Here is a 15,556-nt window from a genome sequence, read left to right on the forward strand (position 1 = left end):
GAAAGTCAAGTCTTCTTTGTACTAAATTAAGACTCTGTTATTCACCTGTTAATTTAGGAAGGAAGGTACAATCAGCAAGTTGAGAACTAGAGTCAGCATGCAGGGCAAAGTACCTATCAGTGAGACATGACTGCCCAACCTAGTAACTAGATACAAACACATTCATGTGCACACACACATACACACAAACCATTAACTTTTTGAGGCTGAAGTAACACTATTAAGATTTCCCAGAACACATGTAGAAGATATTAATAAGGCCTTTGTATGTGCTATTCTATAATGAGATGGATGTCCATCTTTAGAAGCCATATACTCTGGTTGGGGGGGGTGGAGATCATACATACTTTAAGAGTAATTCAATTTGAGAGCTGAGATTCAAAAAATTATTTATTTAACAACTGGTATGTACAAAGTATTATCTATATGCTGAAAGAATACATACCTGACCTCAAAGAGCCTATAATAAATTGGTATGAAAGTATACAGACACACATAATTTACAAGGCAATTAAACAACAGCTGGACATTGGAGCACCAGCTAATTCAAAGCATTGAAGTCAAATCAATAGAAGTTTAAGAATAAAGAAATATTTGAAGTTGTTCTTTAAAGATAAGATGAAGGTTGTGAGCAACACAAATTAGCAAACAGGATAAAAAAAGGTTTTCTAGGTAGGGAACATAAATGATGAGAGTCTATAAATTTTAAACAATAGATGGGGAAGGCTGAAGCCAAGACGCAGGAAAGAATGAATCAGTCTTATACAATGACTTTATGTAAACAAAATGGAGAAATTAAGGTAGAATAGAAAAGATAATATATCTGTCCTTGAGAAGCACATACTCTGATTATAGAATGCATAACTAAAAAATGAGATATATTATAGTAAAAATTAAAAACCAAAAGGAAACCTACAAGTAAATGAAATGTGTAGTCCTTACTTTCCTAATAGTGGGTAAGGATCACACTAAGTTACTCCCACTCTCCGACCTTAGTGACCTAAGGGAAACCAGGCAGGCAATGGTACACATGGATTACTGATTCCCTAGTCTCCCAGGGGAGACTAGGGTGTGAGCATCTTCTTATAAAGAAAACTTAACTGAAAGGTCTTCACTCTCTGTCTCAGAGAACCATGCCTTAAGAAACTGACCGACCTAGACCTGAGGGCTTCTCTCCAGTGTGAGTTCGCTGGTGGTGATTAAAAGTGGAGCGCTGACTAAAAGCTTTCCCACACTCACTACATTCGTAAGGTTTCTCTCCAGTATGAACTCTCTGGTGCACAATAAGCTGTGACCTGTCACTAAAGGCTTTCCCACAATCGTTGCATTTATAGGGTTTTTCCCCAGTGTGTGTTCTCTGATGTACCATAAGGCTGGAGCTATAACTGAACACCTTTCCACACTCATTACATTCATAGGGTTTTTCACCAGTGTGAATCCTCTGGTGTATAATAAGGTGTGAGTTTTGATTAAAGGACTTTCCGCAATCATTGCACTTATAGGGCTTTTCACCTGTGTGAAGTCTCTGGTGCCGAATAAGACATTTACTCAGACTGAATGCCTTACCACACTCACTACATTCAAATGGTTTTTCTCCAGTATGAATGCGCTCATGGTCAACAAGTTGAGAATTCTGATTGAAGGCTTTCCCACATTCACTACATTTGTATGGCTTTTCCCCAGTATGGAGGCTCTGATGTCGAATAAGACATTTGCTCCGACTGAAGGCCTTGCCACATTCATTACACCCATAAGGCTTCTCCCCAGTGTGGATTCTCTGATGGTCTATGAGATTTCTATTAGAACAGAAAGCTCTCCCACACTCGTTACACTTGTAAGGTTTCTTACCACTGTGAAGGACCTGATGTCGGACAAGACTTTTATTCCGAATAAATGCTTCTCCACACTCATTGCATTCATAAGGTTTCTCCCCAGTATGAGTTCTCCGGTGGTCAATGAGTCGGGAACTCTGAGTGAAGGCTTTCGCACATTCATTACATTTATAAGGTTTCTCCCCATTATGGAGTCTCTGGTGTTGAATGAGATGTGAACTGTGCCGATAGGCCTTTCCACACTTGCTGCATTCATAGGGCTTTTCCCCCGTATGTGTTCTGAGATGAACAATGAGCTGAGAGGTTTGCCTGAAGGTCTTACCACATTCATTACACACATAGGGTTTCTCTCCGGTGTGGATTCTCTGATGGCCAATAAGGTGTGAACTCCGATTGAAGGCTTTGCCACATTCATCACACTGATAGGATTTCTGTCCCTTTAGATGTCCTTCATGTTCAGCAGGTCTAAAGGACAGATTTGGTTGCTCCTCAAGTTCCTTATAGTACTCACATCTGTCTTTTGTGGATTTTTTCTTATCCTCATCTGTTATTTCAAAAAAATCACTTTCCAGTCTGTTCTCTTCTTCATCTGAGGGTTGCCTTTCTAGCTTCTTGAAAGTATCTTCAGAGATGTGTCCAGCCTCTGGTCCCCCAGGAAAGAGTCCCCTTGGATCAGATGACCCTGATCCATTAGAAATTTCCTGTTTCAAAGTCAACTCTGAATTCTCCAACCTGTTCTCACCTGCTCTCAAAAGAAGGAAGAAAACAACTTTTACTCATTTCTTTTCTTATTGAGGAAACAGAATCAAGAGCCCATGTACTAGAAAAAAGGCCACGTATGATTAAGACATGAGATGACAGATTTAAAACAAGAGTAAATGGGAAGTAGCTCAATTTCTTCTTAGGAATACAGGGTAGGGAAAGATGGGCAGTGGATGAGAGAGGGAAAAAGACTCCAAGACAGCCAGATTTGGAGCCAATATAGCCAAATTAGAAGGGACATCAGGACTGGGCATGGTGGCTCATGCCTGTAATCCTAGCACTCTGGGAGGCCGAGGCGGGAGGATTGCTTGAGCCCAGGAGTTTGAGACCAGCCAGAGCAAAAGTGAGACCCTGTCTCTACCAAAAATAGAAAATAAATTAGTCAAACAACTAAAAATAGAAAAAATTAGTCGTGCACGGTGGTGCACACCTGTAGTTCCAGCTACCTGGGAGGTGGAGGTAGGAGCCCAGGTGTTGGAGGTTGCAGTGACCTAGGCTGATGCCACAGCACTCTAGCCCAGGCAAGAGAGTGAGACTCTGTTTTAAAAAAAAAAAAAAGAAATCAGACTGTGAAGCACAGTGTGATCCTGCCTAAGTCACTCTGGGGCTATGTGTCCTTAGTAAAATGATGAACTCTTAAGTTCTTTTCCAACCTTAATATTGTATGGTTGTACAGGTCTCAGAAAAAAATGCTGGGAGACAGAAGGCTGGCAAATACCTCAAGTCAAATATAAGAAAGAGGGAAGGAAAAGATAGGAGTTGACTACAGATTTATATTATAATATGAGAATATAATTAGGAAAGTATGCGAAAAGGAGAGATTTTGGAAGATAAGACATTGACAAGATTTAGAGAAGCTATAGGTTCAGAACTGTTGGGGAACAGTGTTGAAGGGGACGGAAGAGCTCTAACAGCCAATATTCCCAGAGCACTGAGCTGCTATGAGCCAGTTCTATACTCCTAAAAATTTAAGATGGACATCAATGATTGAAATATGAATTAAAATCTGTCTCTGGGATGTTGAATCTATAAAATATAAAGGAAACTCAGGTGAATATTTTCCTTGTATTTTGGAATTTTTGAATACCAAATCTTGGAGAAGGTAGAGGAATCATGGTCATAGGTAATTACCAATACATTGGTTTCTTTCAGTCATGTTTTAATCAGGGCCACAGCCATCATCCCATGTAGTCTGTGGAAAGTCAAAGATGACTGGGTCAGTAGCCCAATCCTCTCCAGAGTTGGCTAGTGTCCTAAGCTTGTCAATCAGAGGAACTCCCCTGATAAACCTTCCAGGAAACTGCCCTGCCCCAGTCATTGCAGAGAGGCATGCGTAGGCAATCACGTTTTGTCTAAGTGATTCTGAGCATTGCAGGATGGACCACAGGTGACTGGACCAGGGGCAGGCACTAGATCCAAGAGAAGCTTATCTGTAGGTTAGGTGTTTTGTTTTTGTTTTTTTGAGACAGAGTCTTGCTCTGTTACTCTGGGTAGAGTGCAGTGGCGTCATCATGGTTTACTGCAACCTCAAACTCCTGTGTTCAAGCAATCCTCTTGTCTCAGCCTTCAAAGTAGCTGGGACTACAAGTGCATGCCATGATACCCAGCTAATTTTTCTATTTTTACTAGAGATAGGTTTTTGTTTGTTTTAGGACAGAGTCTCTGTTGCCCAGGCTAGAGTGCCATTGCGTCAGCCTAGCTCACAACAACCTCAAAGTCCTGGGCTCAAGCAATTCTTCTGCCTCAGCCCCAGAGTAGCTGGGACTATAGGCATGTGCCACAATGCTGAGCTAATATAGAAAAAATTATATATTTTTAGTTGGCCAATTAATTTCTTTCTATTTTTAGTAGAGACGGGGTCTCGCTCTTGCTCAGGCTAGTAGTAGAGACAGGTCTTGCTCTTGCTTAGGCTGCTCTCAAATTCCTGAGCTCAAGCAATCCTCCTGCCTTGACCTCCCAGAATGCTACGATTATAGGCGTGAGCCACCACACCTGGCCCATAGGTTAGTTTTGAGCCTGTGCTGAGGCCTAGGTCAAAGCTCTGTCCAAATAGAGAAGATAAATAATGGCTGTAGCAACCAAAATCCCTCTCTCTCTAAGTAAATGTGGAACCTGAGGTAGGGAAAAATTTAGGTAATTACAAGTAGGAAGGAAGCTGAAACGATTAACGGAGTGAAGTCAAGCCATTGGGAGCCACAGCAAACAATAAGTATGAGGGAACAATTAGGAACAAGCTATGAGGGGACAAAAGATTCAGAGTCAATTCAATAGATAGCAGCAACAGGACACGCAGACAGAAAACTGATTATCTGCAAATAGCTGCATTATATTCACTCTAGAGCATGTGCATAAAAATTCATTTGCTTTTGCTGCTCAGGCTCCCAGGCTGCCCTGGGTCAAGGCCCAGTCTCTGCAAGTCCCTGTTTCCCACAGTGCGGTCTAGCTGATCAGTTTGTACTGGGTTCCCATTCCTGTAAGCCTTACAACACAGAGCTCCTTACTTACAATAACTTGAGTGACTCTCCATTCCTTACAACTAAAAAACCCACAACTAAACCGCCCTATGTCGATCAGTAATGAAGTAAAGAGAATGTTGATTCTTATAAAGCTGAGTTATGGGTACAAACAGGTTCGCCATACTATTCACTCTGGTTTATCTATGCTTAGAAATTTTCATGATAACAAGTTAGAAAAGACAAAGCAAATAGCAAAGATAACGTACAGAATGCAGATTCTAAGTTACTGAGGAACAGAATTATTACCCAATGAGGCTGTGCTGCAGTAATTTTCCAGCATCATGTTCCGGTAAAGGGCCAGACCTTTCCACTTCTTCTCAGTATAGTCCACAGACAGATCCTCATTCACTGCAGTATCCTGGAATAACAAGCTGCTATTGCTCAGGAACTTCCCAGCCTGAAGGCAGAGTCATCAGGGCTATAGAGGGTACAGGGTACAGGCTCTTGGTGGGCAAAAAGGTGGGAGACAGGAGCTGGGATGACAATTCCAAAAGACAAGTCCAGGGCAAGACAGAGTCCATTAACTCAGCAGTAGTGATCCAGCCCTAGGAGAAGCAATTAGGCAGAAGAGCCACAGCAGTCTCAGAAGGGACAGTCCTGGAGGTGAGAGCTCTAGCCATTCTTGGGCCACAGACATGGGAACTTGGGAAAAACACAAAGAACCAAGCTCACCTGGGGCCTGACCATCCGAAGCATAGTTGCCTCTGCTTGTTCTCCTGAGTTTCCCGCTTGGGGAAGGACAGGAACTGGGGAAGCAAGTTGAGCTGAGGGAAGAAAGAAAGCTATGAGTAGGACAAACCCTGCCCTTGGTTCCTATAAGATCTATGTTCTCAATGGTTGAATTCAAGAGAACCAGGCAGCTATATATACACTGATTCTTACCCTCTTCCATAAGGCATTATCCCAAGGTACTGTGAATTTTTCCTGGATGGCACACAGTAGAAGGTGCCTGTTCAAACTGAGAACTCAGTGTTCCTCCAGCCCCCATTCTTGTCAACCTCTCTGAAGGGAGCTCTTCTTCTGGGCACGTTCTTTCTCCCACGGCTTCCCTAACACCAGCCATGTCCAATTTTCCCCTCCCAATTCTGGTTCCTCCTGCTCTGGTTCCTCTTCCTGCTCCTTCCCTCTCATTACGGACACTCCTTGAAGCTCAGGCCCCAGTGCTTCCTTTTTTCTCTCTGCCAGCAACCTCACTGACCCTCATCACTTTAACACTGCTCTCACAGTTCTCACTTCTCTCCTGGACCTGAACCACACGCTTCCAGTTGTTTGTGGCACATTCCAATTGCATGTCCTGCAACACCTTAAGTTCAGAGTCTAAAATGCATGTCCTCATCACCTTCCTTTATGGATTCCCCAACTTCTATCAAAGATTCTATTATTACCCAAAACATTCTAATTTCCCTTCCTCTTCTTTCAAACCCAAGTCCCATGGATTCTTCAATGATGTTTCTCACATCTATCCTACTCCACTAGCTTTGTAAGGAGGTTCCCTCTGATTCATTCCACAATGCTCACCTGTGCCAGAGTAATCCTCCTAAAATACATCATCCTCGGCCCCCCAAAATCCTCCTGGCATCAACCTCAAGGTCCTGTACAAGTTAGGCACAGGTTCTCAAATATAGCCCTCCCTGACTCCACCCTAAGAGGACCCAAGGAACCCCCAGTTTAGAGTCTTTACTTATATCTTTTCCTAATGGCATGCCTACTATTTTTCTTCCCCCTTCAAAATCCAGCCCCATTTTTCCCTGCTGAAACCACTGCTACCTCCTTTGTGAAGCATCCCCTACCAGTTCCAGTCCACAATGGTCTTGCTTTTTTAGCCAAAGACTACCTTTTATAAAGCCAACATTGCTCATTTGTGACAGGATCAAATGCCTAAAGACAGATATCATTCATATGTATCTTATGAGGTTGCCTCTTCCTACATTTATGACTGACTCTCTACCACCTAGATAACAAGCTCTTTGAAAGCAGTGACAATATACTATATCTCTCTGGTCTCCAATACTGCCTTTCCTATGACATGTGCTTGACAAAAACTTGCTAAATACATGAATGACTGGAGAATAAGCAAAAGGAACAGACAAAGTCACTGGCAAGGAGGACAGATGGCAGGGAAATGAGGGATTCCAATAGGGAGGGAGATGGGCAGAAATGAAGGAAAGGAGACTTCAGAGGAGACAAGGGAGGCATGATTTGAGGTCAGAGCTGGGGAGATGAGTACCAAAGTGCCCATTGGGGAGGTGGTGTTCCCTTGGGTCATGAGGAGGCTCCAAGTAGGCTCCAGGAACTGAGCCCCCACTGAGCGGTGAGGTAGGAGGAGATTCCTTTGTTGTACCCAGCGCTGTTGTCTCCTCCAAATGAATTTCCTGTTCCTGTGCCAGGGTTGAAACCTAGAGACAAGGAAATATAATTGGATTTAAAACAGCATTCTTGAAGGTACTGACCCCAAATCTCTAAGTAGTTCCCTACAGAAAAAAAGCCAGGGACAATAAGAGCCACAGTGTCCTTCCCACCCCACTAGTACAGCGTACTTGGGTAAAGTGTGTCAAAGCAGAATCTAATGCCTGCAACCCTACTTGTCATCCCTCTGTTGAACCCTGTGATGTGAGCTTGAGGAATAGATGCTATAACCATTTCCACTGTGTTAGATCTTCAGACACAAATTTCCTTATGAAGAACCATCCAGAAAAGGGAGCCAGGAGAGTAATTCTGTACATTCTCTCAGAATAACTGATTACATTTTCTATATAGCATGTACTGATCTTTACATTATTTATGTCTTTATTGTCTATTATTCCCCACTGAAATATGCCTTTTGAGGGTAAAAACTTTGTCTTAATCACTAGTTCCAAAACAATACTTAGCCCAACACTGATGTACACTTAATATTTGCTGACTGACTTCTTTTTGACATTTTGCTAAGAGATTTTAGGGTTACCTATAGTTTTCAATGTTTATTACCTCTCCCCAGTAATTTATATTTAAAAAGTCAAATAACATCAGACAACATTAACCTTTAGAGATCTTGAGAATATCTCAGCACAGACATTGTATTTCTAACCCTTGCTTACTGTCATCAAACCAGCTCCTCATAATCTCATGGTTACTGTTTTTACCAGCACTTGGAGCAAAAAACCTAAAACATTATCTAAATAAAGCATGTTTATAAGCTCACTCTGGCACATACACAGCACACCATGAGGTGAAAATAACTTCTCCTATAAACCACGCTGGATTTGCTCTATTGTGTTAACATCTGCTGAGATGTTAAGGGACTGTCTTCTTTAAGATGTATCTCAGCAGTATAGTGGCAGGAGGCTCTCCGGGGTCTGTGGTTCCCAGGCTCTCCACTGAACAGTTCTCATATATGGGAGTCACAGCTCTTCAGTGCAGGAGCTATGAGTATTGCCAGAAGATAGAAATTAACCACATTGTGATAACACAACTTTGTGATTCATTGACAATTAAATCCTGGTACAGTTCTTGTTCATTAGTTAGGACTCAAACTCACAGGTTTTCTTTCCTTGAAGGCATGAGAACCTCATTCTAATTCTTATTCTAAAATGGCATTCCACAACAAGACACTAGAGAAAAGCTAGTGGCTTAGAACCTAGGGAGCAGGCCTGGTCCTCACAGTTGGTGGTAATCAGCAATAACCACACTTGAGCTAAATTTTGTGGAAAAGGGAATGTTTACTAGATGTATCATCTTGGAGAAGCTAATTAACCTCTTTTTGCTCACTTTATTTCAAATGGAGATAATGATTACTCTATTGCTTATTTTGTAAGCCTGGTAGGAACTAAGATAAAGGATACGAAAGCATTTTGCAAGCTGTACAATTTTGCTGCCCTGCAAGGATCACTCCACAACCCTTTCCCCGCCCCAGTGTGGACACATGCACATGCTCTTCCTGCAGCAACAAAGTGGCTTGCTCCTAATAAGCAGAATGACTCCGATTTGCCCGCATCCTCCTTAATCTTCTTCTAGCAAACTGCCACTGAAAAGCTTCTTTAGCCAGTCTATAAACATTTTCTGAACACCTCCTATGAAAGACAGGCTTGCCCTCATGTCTTCATGCCAGAAAACTTAACACGGACAGTAGTGGCAGAGTAAGAAATGGATTACAAAGATCCCACTCCTAGGCTTGACACATTAATGTTCAGCTGCCTTGCCTGTCAACTGTCAGTCACTCTCTTAGGTGGTGACTTTACAGTCACCTCTTTCTGAGGCTACCTGGATAAAACACTGAGTTTTGACGGAGGAAGCATTCACTTGTGCTTAAACAAAACCAGAAAGGAAATAGGGAAATTTTCCTTCCACCACCCTCTCTAAATGGCACTCTAAATACATGGTCAGCTACTTGTCATTGCCAGGGCTGGCCCAGCTGCTCTCTGGGCCCTTGTGATGGTTGATTTATTCATGTGCGCTTACTAGTTTACACAAAGAAAATGATCACTGACAATGGATATGAGGGGACTCTAGTCTACTTTGCTCAGGTTACTGGGGAACAGTTTGAGACTCATTAGAAGGAACTAACTTATCCATGGTATAAGGGTCTTTTGATGTGTCAACTTGGTACTAATCAAACATGAATCCAAGTGTTGGTATGAAATATTTTATAGATGTGTTTAAAGTCCTTACCAGTTTACTATAAGAAAGGAAATTATCCTAGATAATGCATGGATGAATGGGCCTGACTCTATCTGTTGCAAAGCCTTAAAAGTAGAGCTGAAAGTTCCATGAAGAAATGTCACCTGTGCACTGCAGCGTCAGCCTGTGCCAGAGTTCCAGCCTGCTCTTCCTGCTGAAGGCCTGCCTTATGGATTTCACACTTGTCTAGCCAGCCCCACAATCACAGAAGCTGCTTTCTAGTAATATATCTTTTTACACAGATACACAGACATACCACACCCACACCCACACCCCCCCACACACACACACCCCTCTCTCCTACTGGTTCTGCTTCTCTGGCTGAACCTGACTGAATCACATGATCACAGAGCTCATTTGCTTTGTGGTTCTAGAAGCCAGGCATTCCAATATATCATCATACTGCTAATTCTTTCCAACTTTTCATCTAATTTAAGATACCCTGGCTTTAAATTTGAGAGAACCCCAGGAAATAGGGAAAAATCAAAATCAGAATTAAGGAGGCAAAAAAGCCCCCATTGGTTTTGGAGAGCTAGCAAAAGGAACAAATGGTTATATTACCCAAAAATGTCAACTCTCATAAGGAACCTAAGAGGCAGGAAGGAGAAAGTTGATTCTGAGAAGTCCAAGGAAGTGAGCAATGAGAATTTCTCAAATGAGGGCCCATGTTATCAGCATAACAAAAGACCCATGTCCCCCACCTCTCCAGTCCCTGTTCTAACCAGCGTGCAGATTCCATGTCTGACAAGAGTGTTGTGTGGATCTCTAGGCTGAAGCTAGGCTCAGAACACAGTATTTCACAAAGTGATTCTCAGAGCTTAACTGAGATTTGCATTTTTTCTTTATGGCTTGGAGGACAAAATTATTTCTCCTCTATCCATGGAACAAGTTCTATGGGCAAATCAGCCTAGAGCCAGAGGAATGGAGAATGCCTGCTCTCAAGCACTAGAGAATGGTTCCATATACCATTCTAGACTCAATTGCTCACCTCTCCTGATCCATTAAGGTGTCTCTGGAAATCCTCCACCATAGCCACAGCCTCCTCACCACTCTCGGGGTGATGAAACTGCACCCAGGTCTGGAGTTCCCCAGGCAGGATGCTCAGAAACTGCTCCAGCACCAGCTGCTCCAGGATCTGCTCCTTGGTGTGTACCTCGGGCATCAGCCACCAGCGGCAGAGCTCTCGGAGCCGGCTCAGAGCTTCCTGTGGCCCAGACATTTCGTGGTAACATAACTGCCTAAAGTGCAGCCGGAAGATTTCACAGACAGGAGGGTGGTTCTTTTGGAGACTGCAGCCCTGCCCCCAGGTCTGGTTCTCTGGCTCCTGCTTCACAGTCAGGCGCCCCTCCTGCTTCTGGAAAACAGCACTCCTGGGGATGAGGCCTATAGTTCCCCTGCCTTCAGTGGTCATTGTGACCCCAATGAGAAGCTTGTTCCAGATGCAGTTGATCTCCTTAAAATGATGGTCTGTAGTTCAGGTCTCAGAAGCTGTTTCTCAGAGTTGGGGAAAGGGGTGATGGGAGTGACACCTATAGAAACAAGAGAGAAATTAGAATCTCCGAAGTGTTCAGCTACAGGCTGATGACAGATCCTCCACTGAGTTAGAAAGGAAAACTCCGGGGAAAAAAAAGCACAGCAGGGCAGTCTAAGCATCTCTCCAAGTGACTTCCCTTCTTAAAGTTTCAGTGGCTCCTATCACCTACAGGATAAAACCCAAATGTCTATGGCCCCTTGGCCAAATCCAAATTTCACAGAATTCCTTTATTAAAAGGATTTGATATGTAAAATTTGGATTCAGTCAAATGGCCATACTCAAGGATCCAGAAGGCCACATGTGGCCTCAAGGCTGCAGGTTCCCCACCCCTGATCTATACCTAGCATTCACAGCCCTTCACAACCCTGCCTTAGATCGCTGATTCAGCCACATCCCTTACCACTCTCCCCAAGTACCCAGGCTAGAAAGACAGCAATGGTCTCCAATGTGGGATATGCAAGATATCCCGAAGGGAGTAAAAGAAAATACCAACTTGTTATTTAATGCCCGTTGAATGTATGTTTTATAGTGTGCATTAAAATTTCTATAGTAGTACACATCTTTAACTTGCAAATAAACCTATGTAGGGAGTACATGATCAAAACTCTTCTACTGATAAAGATGTACAATAAAGTCTGGAACTACAGCTCTAAAGACATAGCCAAAAACCACATATACTCTTTCCCTGTTTGGATTTTTTTTTCTCCCTTTCAATTTTTGACCAACTCATCTGTCAAGACCCAGATCAAATGCCATTTTCTCTTGAAGCTTTTCCTAATTGCCCCAGCAGAAAGAGGTTTGGTAGCTTCCCTTTGTGTACCTTACACTGTAACACTGTATTTTAACTCATTTATGCACAACTCACCACTCTCACCCTCCAAACTGCTGGACAGCCACTAAAGAAAAGGAACCAGATGGAGTAAGAAAATGCCAGACCTTTTTCTACTCAATGCACCTCCCCTAAAAAGCCTTCCTGAGCTCTCTAGGCTCAACTGTCACTATTACCTCAGAGTTCCAACAGTACTTTTTTCATTCAGACTTCTGTTAGAGCACTTCTCACACTGTAATTGTTTGTGGTTTAAAATACGATTGTCTCCCCCACTTTTTTGGAGGACACAAAGGGCAGGGCTGACTTCTATTCCTCTTTGTACACATGAACACACATGGCACACAGAAACACATATTTGAAAAATGAATACATTCGGTTCATTAAGCTGATACTGAAGTGGGAGAAAACTTTCAAAATCAGTACCTAGTGTAAGCAATAAAAACAAAATAAGAGGTATCAATTTACCAGATTTCAAACTATACTACAAGGCTATAGTCATTAAAACAGCTTTGTACTCGCACAAGAACAGGGACATTGACCAGTGGAACAAAACAGAGAACTCAAATATAAAACCATCCTCATATAGCCAACTAATCTTCGACAAACCAGAAAAAAAGATACACTGGGGAAAAGAATCCTTATTCCATAAATGGTGCTGGGAAAACTGCATAGCCACATGTAGAAGACTGAACCCACACCTTTCACCTCTCACAAAAATCAACTCACGCTGGGTAACAGACTTGAACCTTAGGTGTGAAACTATTAGAACTCTAGAGGAAAATGTTGGAAATACTCTTCTAGACATTGGCCTAGGCAAAGAATTTATGAAGAAGACCCCAAAGGCAATCACAGCAGCAACAAAAATAAATAAATGGGACCTGATCAAATTAAAAAGCTTCTGCATAGCCAAAGAAACTGTCAAGAGAGCAAACAGACAACCCACAGAATGGGAGAAAATTTTCACAAGCTACACACCCAATAAAGGGCTGATAAATAGAATCTATTTAGAACTCAGGAAAGTCAGCAACGAAAAAATCAAACAACCCTATCAAAAAGTGGGCAAAGGACAAGAACAGAAAATTTTCAAAAGAAGACAGAATAATGGCCAACAAACATATGAAAAAATGCTCAACATCTCTAATCATCATGGAAATGCAAACCGAAACTGCAATGAGATATCACTTATCTCCAGTAAGAATGGCCTTTATCAAAAAGTCCCCCTAGGCTGGGCATGGTGACTCACGCCTGTAATCCTAGCACTCCAGAAGACAAGGCGGGCAGATTGCTCGAGGTCAGGAGTTAAAAACCAGCCTGAGCAAGAGTGAGACACCGTCTCTACTATAAATAGAAATTAATTGGCCAACTAATATATATATATATGGAAAAAATTAGTTGGGCATGGTGGCACATGCCTATAGTCCCAGCTACTTGGGAGGCTGAGGCAGGAGGATTGCTTGAGCCCAGGAGTTTGAGGTTGCCATGAGTTAGGCTGATGTCATGGCACTCACTCTAGCCTGGGCAACAAAGTGAGACTCTGTCTCAAAAAATAAAATAAAATAAATAAATAAAAAAGTCCCCAAACAATAAATGTTGACATGGATGTGGAGAGATAGAAACACCCCTACACTGCTGGTGGGACTGCAAACTAGTTCAACCTCTGTGGAAAGCAATATGGAGATACCTTAAAGTAATACAAGTAGATCTACCATTTGATCCGGCAATTCCATTACTGGGCATCTACCCAAAAGATCAAATGACACTCTACAAAAAAGACACCTGCACTTGAATGTTTATAGCAGCACAATTCACAATTGCAAAGTTGTGGAAACAACCCAAGTGTCCCTCAATACATGAGTGGATTAATAAAATGTGGTACACATATACCATGGAGTATTGTTCAGCTTTAAGAAACAATGGTGATATAACACCTCTTGTATTTTCCTGGATAGAGCTGGAACCCATTCTACTAAGTGAAGTACCTCAAGAATGGACAAAAAGCACTACATGTACTCACCAGCAAATTGGTATTAATGGATCAACACCTAAGTGGACATACAGGAATAACATTTACCAGGTGTTGGGCAGGTGGGAGGGGGGAGGAGGGTATGGGTATATACAAACATGAGTGAGATGTGCAACGTTTGGGGGATGGTCACGCTTGAAGCTCTGACTCAAGGAGGGAGGAGGGGCATGGGCAATATACCCCTACCTACCTTAACATCTGTACCCCCAAGTATGTTGAAATAAAAAAAAAAAAATGAGCACCTAGTGTAACTAGGGCATCTGTGCTGTGCTTCCAATTCACCATGCATCCCAGATCCCTGGGTAAGCTATTTCTCTCTGAACCTCAATTTCTTTAAAAAGACAAAGACGAACTTTAAAATAATCTGTAAACTTTGCTCTGAGATCTCACACACTTAAGAAGTTCAGGCCATTTTCCTACTTCTCTTATTGTTCCTAACGCTCAGCAGCTTATTCCAACTGGATTTTTGCATTTCCAAGTCACACTTCATGTTTGAAATTCTGAGCCGGGTCTGACCCACTTCTAACGGTTTGTATTGTCTCCCAGGGCAAGGCAGAGAAAACGGATACCTTTCGTGTTAAACCAGGCTTCTGCGGCGCCGCTCACCTGGCCACGTCTGCCCCGTTCATCGCTGTACCTGCAAGTGCCGGGCTCCGTGCCACGCACGGCTGGTCAGAGGAATGGGACAAAGAAGCGGCTCTCTACACCGGGCGGCTTCTGAGCGTCACCGGGACCGCGCCGCCCGCCGCGGGGGCGAAGCGCGGTCCCAACCGGAGTCGGCGACCTTGGGCCCGGCCGCGCTTCCCTCCCTGTCCCGGCCCACTTGCGGTGACCACTCGGCGCCGACACCGCTACCACAGGTAGACGCGAAAACAATGGCCGAGCCGGAAGCGAGAGAGGTCTCGACTTCCGGCCCCCTCCAGGATCCCGGAAGTCTCAGTTGTGAAGGTGGGCGTGCGTGCCCCAGCTTCGGGGAGCGCTGGGCTGACCCTCAGCCGGGCAGTGCCGGGCCACTAGCCACGGGACTGGGGGCGTGGCATCACGCGAAGCCCCAGGTCGCTAACCTCCTGCTCTCAGGCCGAAATTGGGCAACCCAGACTCACCCCAGTTCTACTCCCTCCCCTCCTGGTGACCTTGGGAAAGAAAGATACCCAACCTCAAAACCTATTTTCACATCTGAAAAATGCAGAGCATACCTCTTACCTCACAGGACTGTGAGCGCTGAATGAGGTGGCATACAGGCACTGCATAGCAAAAGCCCTGGCGTATCCTAAACGTTCAGTTAGTTACACCTGCGATCCCCAACCACCTGGCTACCCACCTCTGTGGCCTGTTAGGAACCAGCCGCGCAGCAGGAGATGAGCGAGCCAGTGAAGCTTCATCTGTATGATTGGAGCCAACGTT

General features: G+C 43.5%; 1 protein-coding gene across 1 annotated transcript; it reads right to left on the reverse strand.

The window, feature by feature from the left end:
* LOC105874472 (zinc finger protein with KRAB and SCAN domains 7) lies at positions 1-15,038 on the reverse strand. The gene is made up of 6 exons (XM_020280293.2): positions 14,722-15,038; positions 10,755-11,295; positions 7,338-7,506; positions 5,783-5,874; positions 5,357-5,468; positions 1-2,574 (listed from the first exon to the last, which is right to left on the reverse strand). Exons 2-6 carry the CDS (start codon positions 11,175-11,177, stop codon positions 1,139-1,141), a joined length of 2,232 nt encoding a protein of 743 aa, XP_020135882.2. The 5' UTR covers positions 11,178-11,295; positions 14,722-15,038; the 3' UTR covers positions 1-1,138.
* Positions 15,039-15,556: the final 518 nt, after the last annotated feature.

This window comes from Microcebus murinus, chromosome 1 (assembly GCF_040939455.1).
Source record: "Microcebus murinus isolate Inina chromosome 1, M.murinus_Inina_mat1.0, whole genome shotgun sequence".
In the NCBI taxonomy this organism is placed as follows: Eukaryota; Metazoa; Chordata; class Mammalia; order Primates; family Cheirogaleidae; genus Microcebus; species Microcebus murinus.

Bases quoted from the DNA above. Each gene is read 5' to 3' on its own strand.
- LOC105874472 (XM_020280293.2), bottom strand. From the start codon at position 11,177: ATGACCACTGAAGGCAGGGGAACTATAGGCCTCATCCCCAGGAGTGCT. The intron at 5,875-7,337 runs GTACTCATCTCC...TTCTTCCCTCAG, and splicing joins CCTCCCCAATGGGCACTTTG to CTCAACTTGCTTCCCCAGTT. The intron at 5,469-5,782 runs GTGAGCTTGGTT...TTGTTATTCCAG, and splicing joins TTCGGATGGTCAGGCCCCAG to GATACTGCAGTGAATGAGGA.